Source organism: Microtus ochrogaster, unplaced genomic scaffold, assembly GCF_000317375.1.
Source record: "Microtus ochrogaster isolate Prairie Vole_2 unplaced genomic scaffold, MicOch1.0 UNK88, whole genome shotgun sequence".
In the NCBI taxonomy this organism is placed as follows: Eukaryota; Metazoa; Chordata; class Mammalia; order Rodentia; family Cricetidae; genus Microtus; species Microtus ochrogaster.
This window is the reverse complement of record NW_004949186.1, coordinates 1,228,979-1,244,458: the sequence shown is the minus strand read 5'-3', so window position 1 is coordinate 1,244,458 and position 15,480 is coordinate 1,228,979. Positions and strand designations below refer to the sequence as shown.

Genomic DNA, 15,480 nt, shown 5'->3' with positions numbered 1-15,480 from the left:
GAGAGAGAGAGAGAGAGAACACCAACCTTTTAGTTATAAAAGTTTCAAAAGGTAAAGTTTTAATACTGAAAAGAAAATTAAAGTAGAATTTTTCTCTCAAGCAGTAATTTACCAAGACAAAGTAGTTCATTCTAAAAATGCAGCGATAACTACCTGTTAGGAATTTGTTATATTTTATTTCTGTATAGGAAAACTATTGAGAAAAAAAATGTTCAGGAATCTTTTAAGTGACAGGAAAAAAAAATAGATTTTTTTAATTCTGTCAATTGAATAAAACCTTAATAAACTATAATTAAAAAGGATATTCCTAACACACATATAACCTTCCAAACTAAAATCCAATATTCTATCCTCAGTACCAAAACACCAGAAATGAGTAACATAAGGATTCTTATAATCCCTACCATATAAACCAAGATCATTCTGGAAATTTGGACATAGTATTCCTCCAAGCTATTTGATATAAAACTGTTAGTATCACATGGAACAAACCTTGAGAATTATTTTAGCCAACTTGATAAGGCAAAGAATGAAAATGTAAAGTAACGTTTCTAATTATTGGAAATAAGCTAACATTTATGGATGAGAGCAACTCGCCCACACAGCCCAAGAGAGTCTGTTAAAGCAAATCAGTCAGAGCGAAGTCCATAAGAGAGGTGGTTACAAGAGATATATCAAGAGGGAGCTCGTGCAAATATTAGTGACAATTGATTAGAAAATATAGTGAAATAAAAAGGAGCACATGAACTTACCTGTGTAAAAAAAATCATTGAGTAACTTGAACTAAGCAAGCAAACAAACAAAACCCCAAAGCCCAACTTTCCTTTATCCATAAAAGTCCGTTTGAATAGAGCAAAGACGGTAGCTGTCCCTGAGCAGACAAACTCCACATTGCAGTAGCTACAGCTGTATCCAAGTTAATTCGAGTTTAATTCCAATAAAATTTAAAATACTTTGGCAGTTCATTTCTAGATCTCAACTCTGAGAATAATGCAGAAACTTTAGAAAAATATGACTACTGATATATGTGTTTGCTGGGGTAAGAACTTAGAGTAGTTGTGACAATACAGTGTGAACAAGCAGGATGCTGTTACTAGTGACAGGAGAGCTTTAAAAGCCCTTGGGCACTATGGAATTTAAAAACCCAGTAGTTGTAAATAGTATTTGTTTACTTATTTTTGACAGAGTGTGTAACAGCTCAGGTTAGCCTTAAGCATGTTATCTCCTCCCACCCCTGGCCTACCAAGTACTGGGATGATGAGCCCCTAACAACCATGCCTGGCAAAGATAGGCATTTGTTTTGAGAAAATAATCAGAGATGCCCACACGAAGTGTACACACATTTACTATATTTTTTTAATGATTAATGAAAATTTGAAACAATTTGTTCACTGGCAGAAGACGGAAAGGTTTTTCTGTAAGTCCATATGGTCCCTACCAGCACATTTTAATGACAGGAATATGTTCACATTTGGTAAAATAAAAACATAGATGAAAAATAGAGTACAGGCAGATTGTTAAGCCTACTTCCTGCTCCTGCACCTTGTAGGGATTGCTTCCTCGTCCCAGCTTGTCTGTTGTGTTCGATGGTGCTGTTATTTGCCTCGTGATATTTTTGTCAAGAACAAAAGAGAAGAAGCAGGTTGAGAGTTGATCCTATGGCCTCACACATGCTAAGCTTCATAATGTGAGCCAGGGTGAGAGACTGTGATCTGTCTGTTTAATCAGGAAGAAAATATAGCAGCTTGTTAAAAGAGCTTGTTTCTGGGCAGAGAGTTTTCTGAGTAATTACTTGTTTTCCTTTATACTTTCTGTAGTTTCTACATTTTCTGCAGTGAATCAAACCTTCAACAAAGGAAAAGCTAGAAAAAAAGAAGAAAAGAAAAGAAAAGAAAAGAAAAGAAAAGAAAAGAAAAGAAAGACAGTTGATGGGGGGTCTGTTTCTGGGCTTTGTTAATATTGACACTGAATGACAGAGCTCACACGCACTAGTCAAGGGGGAACTTAGGTATCATTTTCCCGTAAGTCTTCCACCTCCCTGTATAATGTTCTTGACTATCCCACTTCCCCCATCAGGGCTCACTTCCTTCGATTTGGTTGAGGGCCTCCTTTTCAGCGCCCTTTCAACCTTTCCGCTACATTCTTGCTGGCCAAGGTCATCTCTGTTCTTCTGTTGAGGTACCCCTTCCAGGAGGGAGCCTCAAAACCAGACCCTAGACTCTTCCATTCCCTCAAAGTCCTATTTATTTATTTATTTATTTATTTATTTATTTATTTATTTATTTATTTATTTAAGATTTCTGTCTCTTCCCCGCCACCGCCTCCCATTTCCCTCCCTCCTCCTCCCCCAATCAAGTCCCCCTCCCTCATCAGCCCAAAGAGCAATCAGGGTTCCCTGCCCTGTGGGAAGTCCAAGGACCACCCACCTCCATCCAGGTCTAGTAAGGTGAGCATCCAAACTGCCTAGGCTCCCACAAAGCCGGACTACTGAGACCTCAAAGTCTTTTCTAGCAACCATTCAAGGGCAGCAGTCTTTTCCAGTCCTGGCTCGGCCTTCCTCCTTCCCCTGTGCTTTTCCCCTAGTAGAGCTGAGAGAACATCGTCTCCTGGGAGAAGTTCATCCCACCAAGGCGATGGCGCTTTTGTGTTTACATGAAGCAGTCAGGCTGAACCGTGTCTGGAATGCCACAGTCGGAATCGGACATGATTTCAAGCCCTCCCTATTTTCGTTTTCAATTAGTGCTCTAGGAGTTGCTTTGGATTCTGGCTTTTGCTCTTGTCTCATCACTTCTCAAGGCCTGCAGCCTTGTGCACCCTTGAATGTGGTACCAGAGTTCCTCTGGTCGTGTAGGGCGCTGGGAGTGAAAGGAAGCACAGGGCTGATTTGCTTCTAGCCGGAAATGCCCGCTGGGCCCCCAGTACTGCTGCTTGTGGCTGTGCCGAGGCTCTCCAGGACAGTGTCCTCCCTACCTCCTCCTAACCCAGACAGGCCCCTGTTCGTAACACGCTCCTCACATACAGGTGTGGCCACCAACAGGGCAGGGGGCGGGGGCGGTGCGGGTTCTGTTCGCTTACCACTTCCAGGAAGTGCCCCCTTCCTTTGGAGTTCTCAGTGTCTGGAGAAGATCCCCAGTCCCACCCCGCGTCTGTGTAGAGAGCTTTTATGGGTATACTTTAAACATTGAATGTAGCACGATTAATAAAAACTCAGAGACAGATATTGGGATTCAACCTGAAGACCAGAAAAGCAAAGCAGCCAGCCACTGGCTCTTACCTCTACCTCAGTTCAAAAATGGTGATCCTGCCTCCAGGAAACTTCAGAATGAGACTGAGTTTAAGAGCTGTCTCCTCCCATTTTATAATCCTCTCTGGTTCTGGGATTAAGGGAGTGTGCCACTATTGCCTGGTTTCTATGGGAAGCTGGTGTGGCTACTGGGATTAAAGGTGTGTGTCATTGCTGCCTGGTCTGTCAGGATGTGTTGTAATAGGAGCGGTGGGCTGCGTCCCCTTCACCCGGCTGCCCGCACGGCTAGCTTTACCTGAAATAATTACACGGAAACTGTATTCTTTTAAACACTGCCTGGCCCATTAGTTCCAGTTTCTTATTGGCTAGCTCTTACATATCGATCTAACTCATTTCTAATAATCTGTGTAGCTCCATGAGCTGGCTTACCAGGAAAGATCTTAACCTGCATCTGTCTGGAGTGGGAGAATCATGGCGACTCCCTGACTCAGCTTCTTTCTCCCAGCATTCTGTTCTGTTTACTCCACCCACCTAAGGGTTGGCCTATCAAATGGGCCTAGGCAGTTTCTTTATTAATTAACCAACGAAAGCAACAGATTAGAAAGAAATCACTCCCACATCAAGGATGGCCAGTGTGGCTGTTTTGCTTTCCTGATCTGATTCTGGTTTGTATTTATTAAAATACAAATGAAATGCCCCTACACTTGAATAGTCATTTCTCTTGTTTGTCTTTCTGGCTTTGAATTTCTGTGTTCTTGTTAGAACTTATGCTCAACACTGCATTTCTTTCTGCTTCATTTCATGGTTCCTTCTGGGCCCACCTTCCATTTTAATTTTGTTTTTCTTCCAGAAAGAACTGCATCAAACTTGTATCTGCACAAATGCAGGTCTGGGGTGTGGCTGGTACTTAACCCACACACCCTGAGTGGGATGAGGGTCAAGCGTCTGGTGTGTTGGGTAGCGCAGCATTTTGATTTTCTTCATTGTTACAGTCTCAGCCCCTGGAACCAGAACAACTTACCTTGTACTTTTTCACCGAGATGTTGCCCTTCCATGAGAGAACCCAAGGAAATGAACCGCAAATGTTCTTGTGAGACATTGCAGACACATCCTCTGTGGCTGTCAGTTCAGCAGAACAAATTAATTAGCTGAAATTATCTTTCTTGGTACCAAAGAAAAATCAGCCTCTCTTTGGATACACTGTGCTGATAATCAGAAAATAATCCGAGCACAGTGGCCAGTCCCTCCTCTTTGGCCATCTGGAACAATGTTCTCGCACGGCCATGCCTCATCAGCTCCCTTTCCCTGCTTCCCACTGGGTCTTTTTCTCCTCTCCCCATCCTGTGCCTCTGCAAGAGGATGGCGTGCATCACCCTCTTCCCCTCCTCTTGTCTAATGCTTCTTTGCTTCCTAGTAGCTAGCACTTCCTAGCTCCCTAATAGACCAACTTCCTGTTTTATTATCTCTAAATGTTAAAAACTTACCTACTAGAACCTTTTTTATCTATTTGCTTATTTTAATACATTTTAATTAAAGTTAGAACTGTATCTTTAAACAAAGAAAAACTTAAGAAAGCAGAAGTGGCCTCTTGCATGAGTTACAAATTCCCATAAATAGTATAAGGAGATAATACATGCGTGTACAGATTATAAAAGCAAAGTCTATCAGGCGCTAAGGTTCCTCCCTCTACCCATTTACCCTTCAAGTCTTCTCCCAACGGCAATGAACATTTTCTTCCATTTCTCTAGAAAACGTTTTGTGTGTGTCCTATGCAAGCATGTGAACGTTGACATGGGGCACTGGAGAAATGGCTCTGTAGATTAGACCATTTCTTGTTCTTGTAGAGGATGTGGGTTCAATTCCTACCACCCACTAGGTGAATCACAACTGTGTAACTCCAGCTCCAGGGACTCCAGCACCTTTAATTCTGGCCATTACAGGTGGCCACACACTTGGTACACATGCACACACACACACACACACACACACACGCACATGCACACACATATACATGTATGCAAAATGCTTATGCAAATAAAATGTTGAAATAGTTATTTGTATATAGATTCTATTTACATGTAAGAATACTAAGAAAGCTTCTCTAGGCTTTTATTTTATTTTTAATTTTTGTATTTTGTGTGTGTGTATATATATATGAATGAATGTGTAGTATATGTGTCTATGTGCATACACATTCTCGTATGTATAGACACACATGAATGCAGGTGTATGTATGTGTGTGTGTGTGTTCATGTGAAGGCCAGGGGTTGATGGGGACTGTCTTCCCGTGATCACTTCATACTTCAATTATCTGAGGTAGGGTCTCTTACTGAGCTCAGGAGCCACCACTGACCAGGGGATTCTGGGCCTTCTGACCTAGGGATTATAGGTGGGCCGCCGTGCCCACTCAGCTTTTATGTGAGCCCTGAAGATCTGAACTCCAGTCCTCATGTTCCTGTGGTAAGGACTTTATCCAGCCCAGTCCCTGCTCTGGCTTTTTATCAGTCAATGTGTCTTCCAGCCCCCCCCCCACTCCAGTTATAACCGCTTCCCTGTAACTGCTCCATACAATTTCATTATGTGGACGATCAACTTATTGATTGTTCCTCCTTGAAAGACATTAAGATTTTCTTCTTAATATTTACAGCGTGGGCTACAGCTGTGAACATCTATATCCACATCATACTCATCTTCAAACACTCCTCAGAGGATGTGGTACATTTTATCACTTGGTGATTATTGCTATATTGTGCTCCAAAGACTAAATTTTGGCCCCCTATAGAGTTTGGATGTCCCCAATAGTCTGACTTTTCTGAGTTTTGTCAACATGATAGAAACATTTTGTCTCATTGTTGTGGTCCCTATTTGTCTAGGCGGAGATGAGCATAGCATTGAACCGACAGATGTTTCTAGCTTTTCTGTGCACCACCTCTCTATTCTTAGCCTTCAACCTTCTCTGTGTGGTGGTTCCCTCTGCCTTGCTCATTGACTCAGGTCTTTAGTTGCTTTCCTGGGCCTCAGTCTAAAACAGTCTCCAAGCCACTGTGTCTCATGTCACCTTTAATATCCTCTGTGTAGGGTCAGGGCTGCATATTGTTCTCACTTGGACCCAAGTGTCCTTCCTCTAGCATAGGAGCTGTAATGGAGCAAGGCTGTCATCTGTCTCGTGAGCCACTGTAGAGCTGTCACATCTGTCTGAGCCTGGCTCACCACAGGCTACTCAGATATTTTGTTCAAATGAATGAATGGAACACATCGAATTAGCTCACGTGTGTCTCAAAGACTTGTTCCTATTTTACTTATTTCAAAGCTGGTTTATGTATTTTGTCAAAATGGGAGCTATAGATTTTTATTCAGTTGAACTTATTTTTCTCCTTGTATGATTCTCTTTGCTGTTTATAAATTCACCTATCCCTCCTTTGAAAATGTTTGTGATTTTTATCTTCTATGTTCAAACTTTAGACTCTGCAAAATTTATGTTTATTGACTGGAGGAACTAGTTTTAAATTTTCTCTTAGTAGTTGCTCAGTCTACCAGCCTCCACTCAACAGTCTCCAGGATGGACTCAGCCTAAGCCTACCATAACCACATCTCCATAGCCTTTGGGTCTCTTGCCGGACTTGAGCCATTTAAATCACTGTTTCAGGACACGTCTTAATGTCTGGCAGAACTAGTTCTTTCTCATTTATTTTCTTTCATGTGATTTTTTTGTAGCTATGATTACATTCTTGGATTTTTTTCCCATAAAAAAATTCTACAGCAGTTTTGTTTATTGTTTATATCTGGCTCATTCTCATTTGCCCACAGAAACAGAAACATGCTTTTTTTTTTTAAAGTTTACCAGAACAAAAGAATAGATAAAGGGACTATAGCAAAAAGTTAAAAAAAAGAAAGTCTATTTATTTCTTTATTTTTAAGTGAGATTCTACTCAGAACCTCAGATATGCCATGCAAGTGTTCTACATAGAATCTAGATCTTTATTGAAATACTTGTAGATCTTTAGCAAAAATGTTGTAGCTGGCAAGTTCTGATACTCTGACTTATTTTTTGAAACAGGATCTTAATAAGTAGCCAAGGCTGTCCTCAAGCTCAGCCTTTGGGCCTCAGCTATCCAAGGGCTAAGATCACAGACCTGGGCCTCTCTGCCTGGCCATTTGACAGAGCATTAAAACTTTATGTATATATTAAGCTCATAAAGAAGAAGGGGTAGGATAGTGTTCAAGGGTTGAGCACCCACACAGCATGTCAGTGGCCCTGGGTTTGGTCCCCCATGGGGGTGTGGTTAAAACATTTAAAGAAATAGATGGCTTTATGTCATTGTGAAAAAGTGAGAACCCCAGCAGTAGACTTGGCAGCTAGGTTCAGGGAAAGTTTTGAGTGGATGGAGAGTATGTCATTATTTAGAAAACTCTCCAATTTCCCTTGTTAATACAATGTAAGAATGAGAAAGCTCTAATGGGCTTTATAGACTAATAGGCATTAAATTTAGAGTATAATGTATAAGAAAGAAGTGTTTTCCTTTGGTGCTGACATTTGAATGAAATTTAAAAGAAAAAGTCAGTATGAATTTTTAGTTTATTTTAGACTTTTCACCAGGAAATGTGGTGGTTCTAAAACACCAGTCATGGCCAGGCCCATTCATTGGTATGTGCTTGTCAGGATGAGACAAATAGTTTCTACCAGAAAAATCTCTTTAGCTCAAGGGCTGGCTTATGACTTCGGCCTAGTAATTTTCTTTCTTCTGCTTTTGTTTGTCTTTAAAATAGGATTAAAACTTGGTCTGCCTGAAGGTAGAGGACAGGTATTTGGGAAATCCTGGCACTTAGTCCTATGGTATAAGACTATAAACGAATTATCTGTGTCTACAGGACTTAATAGTTCCAAGAAAACAAGCAGGATGTTAGAAACTAGAGATCATGGTCATGAGATGTATTTGGAAGCCTCGCAACCACAGGGAGCCTAAAGTTCCGGTGGCAGGAGAAATAACTGGTTTAAGACAACAGATGTAACTGTTTGTTAGTGAGGCTGGGCTTATTCTCCAAGGCTGGGAACGCTTTACCAATAGAACTTCACTGCAGAATGGAGTCCAAAATTTACTTTTAAGTGACAATGGAATTTTACTAGGAGAGACATGTTACAAAAATACTAAGAAATTGTGTGATATTCTTAAAGGGACCACTTTGATTTGTTTTTCTTTGTAAGACACAGGTGAGTTTGAGTTGCTTTGTATTTCCTTCTCTGTGCTTTGCACAACTTGGTTTAATTTCTTGACCATGCTCATCGGCTTTTCAATCTAACAATTTTGTACCCGTGAAGCTATTCTGTTAGACTAAGCTGCAATTATTTTTGCTACCTACTTATAGAGGGAAAATAATTTCACGTCCAAATAGATTTAAGTAGAAGTTTCAGGAGTGAAATGTGGCAGCGGCTAAGGTTAAATGTGTAATTGATTTGGGTGCCTTCCGTACAACCATGTTAATTGAAAACCATATCTTAAAACTTTTATTGTTCTCAGAATAAATTACTGGAAACTAAAGGACGGCATCAAGAGGAAGAAAGAGCCCAAATCCATCGAGCCGAGCACTGGAGGTATAACTGGCCAATAAAATAAGCATCCTTGGTAAAAATCAATTACTGATAAAGTTTTGCAGCATTTTGGGAAGACTTTAGAGCAACATTAAATAATGTTCTGGAATTTAAATCACCTCTAAATATGTTACGGTGTTACAGTATGTGCGTGCTGTGCTATGCAAACAGCCACACATCTATGCATATATTCACTTGCATACATACACATGTGCATGCATACAGAATATCCACACTTCTTGGCTTAAGGACATTCAAACTCATCTGAGAAGGCTAAATCGCAGTGTTGGAGAAGATAGATGGCTTAGTGGTCAAGGGCGCTTATTGCTCTTACAAAGGACTTGAGTGACATTCTCAGTGACCGTATCCAGCTACTCACAACTGCCTGCAACACCTGTCCCAGGGAGTAAGACCTTTCCCAGGTAATCTGGCACCCTCCCTGGCTTCCCCAGGCACCTGTGCTCATGTGAGCATACATGCATTGCCTTAAAGAAAGAGGGCTGAAGCACACTTGCTGTTGGTTTAGGCTGTTATTTTGTCCCCTTCCATGCGGCAGAGCATCACATCCCTCTGAGACCGCACGTTGCTGTTGGTAAATGACTTTGGAGTTACTAGATTGATATAGATGGTTAGATCACAGTGCTTAGGAATACACACTTGGGAAAAAACTCATTAAAGATATTTGATGATGACTAATTCTTTAGGGTGGAGGTAAAGACTCAAGATAGAAGCAGTAAATAATTTTCAGTAGATTAAGTACTCTTCATTTGCTAGATTATGATATAATTGCAATATTTCTCCCTTCCCTTTTCCTCCCTCCAAATGCTCCCATGTACCCTTCCTTGTTCTCAAATTTATGCCCTGTTTTTTCACTAATTATTATGAATTATACATATATATATATATATATACACACACATACATACATACACACAGATATATCCCTGAATATAACCTGCTCTGTCTGTATAATATTGCTTGTATGTATGTTTACAGGGTTGACCATATGGCACCAGGTGTTCTTCCCTGTGAAAGACTATTTCTCCTGCTCTTGGCATTCCTTGGTTGCCTGTAGTTCTTTGTGTAGGACTGAGGCCTCTTGGACTTTTCCCCATCCACTTTGTATGCCTATTAGTACCACCCGTATTCAGTTCATGTTTCTGTGGTCATGTTGGTGAGGCTGTATGGGTGTAGCTTCTGACATTAGTAATCTATGCAATCTCATAGGAAACTCCCTGGTATCAGAGATAAGTGTTTTGAGACTACCTGGCGAGACTCAATATACATGTTAGGACATCGCCAATAACATTGTACGAATTATCTCTGTAATAATGAAAGGTTCTTCTTAGGAGACACTATGATGGAGCATCTTAGAAGAATTTAGTGTTAGGGATTTCAGGATTTAAGGAAACATATTCATTTTGCAAGTTGATGACTTTTCTTACTTGTTTTGAAATTAGTTTTTTTAATTTTATTTGCATATTTTTATGAGTAAGGATACTTCACCTGTCTGTATGTACATGTTTGGTGCCCACAGGGACCCAGAAAAGGGGCATCAAATTCCCTGGGATTGGAGTTACAGATGGCTCTGAGCCACCATATGGGTTCTGGAACCTTAACCTGGGTCTCTTGAAGAGCAACCCAGACTCCTGACTGCTACTTTATCTCTCCAGCCCCACTGAAGTCTATCGGTGTAATGATTTCATTTTGTAGGTGAGGGACTTTGAAAGATGCCCAGCAGATATTCCATTTCTGAGGATGTCTGTAACTGCTGCTGGGTACTGATGTTTCTTTGAGTAGACCATGCTGTTTCTCTGGTTACCACAAAATGCTTTTAAAATGTTAAATGTGAGTTTGTATGTTTTACTCTGGTTTAGAGAAAGATCAAAACCTTGAGACATTGGTTAGATCATTTTGTTAGGTAAACTGAGGTGAGGAAGGGGCCTTTATTATCACCTACTTATAAAGTAGGCCATAAATTATCTAGTATTTTTATTGGTTTTGCTCACTTTTTCTTTAGAAGACTTTTGGTTAGAAAAGTACTGATATTACTTTTATATATACAGTGGTTGCTATCAGTAGTCAATTATTCCTGTGGATTAATTGAATTAATAATCCTTAAGCATCTTAAAGACAGCAGTGTGTCACATTAATAGCCCCATTGCTAATACATTAACTTTGATGGGTGCCAAATAAAGGTTCATGCCGTTTGTTTAGAGGTGGAAAGGGCTGCATCTTTGTTACAGGATTCTTGGCCTTCATTATTTAAATTTATTGTCCATTCTGCCAAAATACATAAATATTGGTGGTACTGTTTATTTTCTGTACCTGTCTCCTCTCTTATTGATTCGGGTGACATGTAGATCCAAATTAAACCCACCAGGAAATCTTCGTGGATAATAAACTCGGTAATCAAGTTTGAAACAACTAATCAAGCCGTTAGGCACATATTTTATATCCTAGATCAATTTTTGAAAAGAGCTGGCATTTGTACTGCCTTCAAAGTTTATAGAGTGCATTCCCGTGGCATCAGGAGATACACAGCCAATAATTCCTCCATGAACAAAATTACTGGTGCCTCTTCTGAGGGCAGCAACACAAGCTATGTAGTAGGCACAATAGGTGACATCATTTAGGTGTGCCCTGGGAGCATGATTTCATTAGCATTCAAAAGGCAATACGATTTCTCCTGTTTAAAAGTTGACTCAGAGGTGCTCCCAACCCGACATTTATGATAGGAAGCTTGTGGGATTTTGTGTGAGCTTTTCAATGAGTTCTGTAACGTGTGCACCCCTGGAACTGCACCTGACCCTGACCCTCTATAACCACCTGAGAAAGAGAGGCACCTGAGAACCCCACAGACCATGGACAGAGCACCAGTTCAAAGGCTCGGATGGATCTGGACTGTGAGGCAAATGCCAGCATGAGCCCTATTGATTTACGAAAATTCAAACCACCTCTCAATAATAATTCTTAATCCAAATTAACCCCTGTGGGGGAGCAGAACACAGGTTTAACAGCAATGAAATGTATAGTCTCTAGTTAGTCCACAAAAATGCAAGAGGAGCCCTTCCTCCATGTTTGGAGGAAGAAGAAGAGAAGGAGAGAAGCAAGCTGTGCACTGCCTTTGTCTTTGGTGGACCATTCCGCAGTGGGTAAGCCAGTCGAGGACCTTCCTGAAGCACCATGGAGAACTCAGTCTCTCTTCCTCTTAGTAGCCAAGCTTGTGAGGGAACCTGTCCACCTTGCTTTATGAAAACCCAGTCAGAGCAGTTGGCACTGAGGCATGTATATTTTGGACTCCACGCCAGTGGGCTTTTCACAGCATAGCCTCTGTCTACAGCCATGGACATAGGGAGCACATGCCTAGAAATCTCACTCACTCCATGAGTAAGTTATCAGGGCAAACTCAACCAAGGCTCTATCCTAGGCAATGGCGTGAACCAGCCACCCCCCCCCCAGAAAAAAACAGTCCCCAACCACATGCAAATCAAAAAGACAGAACCAGAAGTCAATGATTGAACAGTGAGACCTTTGCAGATGGTGGTGAATACCATGACCGTGACACCAAACAGTGAGCAAGTGGAGGTGACAGGTGACCAAAGGCCTCACAGAAGAGCTAACATCAAAGGATGAGAAAGAAGCAGGCACAAAGAACTCAGAGACAGAGACTCCTACTGGAGTGGCCCCTTGTTGCCAGCAGAATGGCAAGCGCAGAGGCTCCATTGTGGGAATAAGGCTGGACTTTGCATCCCAAAGTTTGGGTTACACTGGAGGAAAAGAGCAGAATATGGAAGCTGGCACAAAGGGCGAAGGGGGAAGTACGAACCTGCATAAGATAGTGACTCTTCTCAAGCCAGGGAGAAGCAAGTCTTGGAGACTTTTAGGCAGACGAAAGATGTCTTCGTCACTGTTCTATTGCTGTGCAGAGTCACCGTGACCAAGGCAGCTCTTAGAATGCACTCAGCTGGAGCTGGCTTACAGTTTTTAGAGGTTTCAGCTGTTGTCATCACCGTGGGAAGAAGCATGACAGGCGTGATGCTGGAGAAGTAGATGCGAGCTACATTCTGATCTGTATGCGGGGGGGGTGGTAGGGGGAAGCAATGGGCTTGGCATGGTCTTTTCAAACCTCAAAGCCCATCCCCAGGGACACACTTTCTCCAGCAAGGTCACACCTGCTAATCCTGTCAAATAGTACCACTCCCTGGTGACTAAGCATTCAGATATATGAGCCTATGGGGGCCATTCTTACTCAAACCTTCATTGGAGGCAAGATCACTTTTCTAACATGGGGTGGGGTGGAGGTTGTTACATGAGGAAAAACAGGGTAGGATGGAGACAGTAACCCAGAGAGGTGATACTGATGGGAACTGGAATGGTGGCCATGGAAACGAGTAAATTCAGGATACATTAATTAGTAAGACAGTTAAGACAGCTCGTGACTTTAATGGGGTGGGAGGGCATTGGGGAAACTAAGGAAAACTCCTTCTTATGACTGAGCAAAAGCCTAGATAAAGGGATTGGGGAGGTGGTTCAGCCATGAAGTGTTTGCTGTGTAATCTTGGAAACCTGAGCTTGGATCCTCAGCACCTGGGTAGAATGATGGACCTATCTATGACCCCAGGGCTTTGGTGTGGTCGGGACAAAGACAGATAGATCACTACTGGGGCATGATCCAGTCCAGCCAAATTGAGCATCCCGAAGTTCAGTGAGAAATGTTGTATTAAAAAATAATATATAAACTGAGGCAAGCACCCAGTGTTGACTTCTGCCTCCGTAGATATGTGTGTGCATACACACACACACACACACACACACACACACACACACACACACACATTATAAAAACAGCACCAAGCGTGTCCACATTCCAGAATGTCTTTGGTTGTGTTGTTCACAGGGCATTTTCCACTCATTACCTTTCCCAGCTGTAATTTAGTAAGATTTTTCTCAGCCTGCCTGCTGAGAGAGTCAGAGCCGTGACTCAGACATAAGGTCCTGCAGGGAGCCAGGCTGTGGCATGTGCGTAGGTTTCTAGGGTGACAACAGAAAGCTGAGAAGCAGCCACTGCCTACTGGGAATCCACTTGTAGGGAAACAGCTAGTCAATCCTCGGAGATCAAAATGAACCCCAACACAGTTGCCATCTTGGCTGGGGCTGAGTGAGCTCCGACAACCTACATGCCTGGGCCACCCAGCCATTGTTTTCCTGGCAGGTCCCCCATCTCAGAGAGTTGCGACTTGTGGCTATCCACCGGGACCTAATTCTGCTTTCCATGACTGAAGAGGAGGCTAGTGTGCTCAGTTCCTACCTTCCCTTCCTTCCACAGAGCCACGCTGAACAGATGCTGTTGCTAGGTGCTGTTTCTGCCCCCAAGAACTTTCTAGTCTGTCTCCTATGTTTGTAAGTCATTCATTGCTCTTGACCCAGCTCCTGAGTCCCCATCTCTACTCAGCCGTGCATAGGCAACTCAGAGGATGGTGTCAAAATGCCCATAAGACAACTATTTAGAATAGTGATTATTTATCAAGTGAGCCCCCAGTTAGCCATCTATAGAAATCGCCATGGCTTGAAGAGATTGAATTGAAAACACGCAGAAAAAAATACTGTATCTAGAGCTATGGGTTGTAACAATTTCCCTGCATTATTCTTTAAAGAATACAGTGAAATACATTCTTTAATATAAAAATTACAGTATAATAAGTCCTTCATTCCTTACACAGTACTGATACGGTATTAAATGTTGTAAGCAATCCACAGATTATTTAAAGCGTATAGGAGGACACACGAAGGGTGGTAGTGTTATGTCATTTTACAGAAGAGACAAGAGCATCAGTGTCCTTTGGTACCCGCAGACAGCCCTAGAGTCGCCCCCTCATGGGTATGGAGGGCTAACTTGTTAGACCACCACTGTGCTGGCAGCCTCTATCCTGACCTTTGTGAAAGTAATTGTCTTATTAATTCAGGTTTAAGTTTTGAAGTTGGTGGCTGTAAGCGTGACGGAAAAATCAGAGAAAGGTGTACTTATTCTGTCTTTTGATATTCAAACTTCTTTTCTCCCCTAGCAGCCTGCTCATTTTCTTGCTACGTGCCCCTCTTGCGATTCTCTTCCCTGTGACTGACAGCGCAGTAGAGCTTAAGTGGAAGCTGTCTGTCTTGCAGCAGCACCACCACAGGGCTCTCTGCCACCCTCACCGCCCACTTAGTTCTTTCTGGATCTTCCACCTCCAGCCCCTGCCTCATCCCTTGGCTTCCTTGAGTGACCAGAGCACTAGCTAAGATGATGACCACTCAGTGAGTGAAGCTATGTTCTTTTGGCTTGAGACACACTTGTATCGGCCTCAGGAAGGGACTTTGACCAGACCCCATGCTGTCACTAGACCGAGGCTTTTATAGATCTTCTCTAAGATGAAAGGAAGATGCAGCCTACACCAGTCTGTATAGCCCATTCGGTTCTCAGAAATCTCTTATCCCTGCAGCAGGCTTGCTACTCATGCACGTTTTCCTTTGTCTTAAAGGGTAAATAATGCTTTTCTGGACCGTCTCCAAGGCAAAAGTCAACCAGGTGGCCTCGAGCAGTCTGGAGGCTGTTGGAATATGAATAGTACCAACAGCTGGGTGAGTTTTTCTTTTTTCTTAAAAAAAAAAA

General features: G+C 42.1%; 1 protein-coding gene across 1 annotated transcript in view; it reads left to right on the top strand.

The window, feature by feature from the left end:
- Epsti1 (epithelial stromal interaction 1) overlaps positions 1-15,480 on the top strand; it is a 104,244-nt gene that overhangs the window by 81,038 nt on the left and 7,726 nt on the right. The window contains exons 9-10 of the mRNA XM_013355059.2: positions 8,761-8,834; positions 15,350-15,449. Of these exons, the coding sequence (XP_013210513.1) occupies positions 8,761-8,834; positions 15,350-15,449 (174 nt within the window). The remainder of the gene's footprint in view (positions 1-8,760; positions 8,835-15,349; positions 15,450-15,480) is intronic.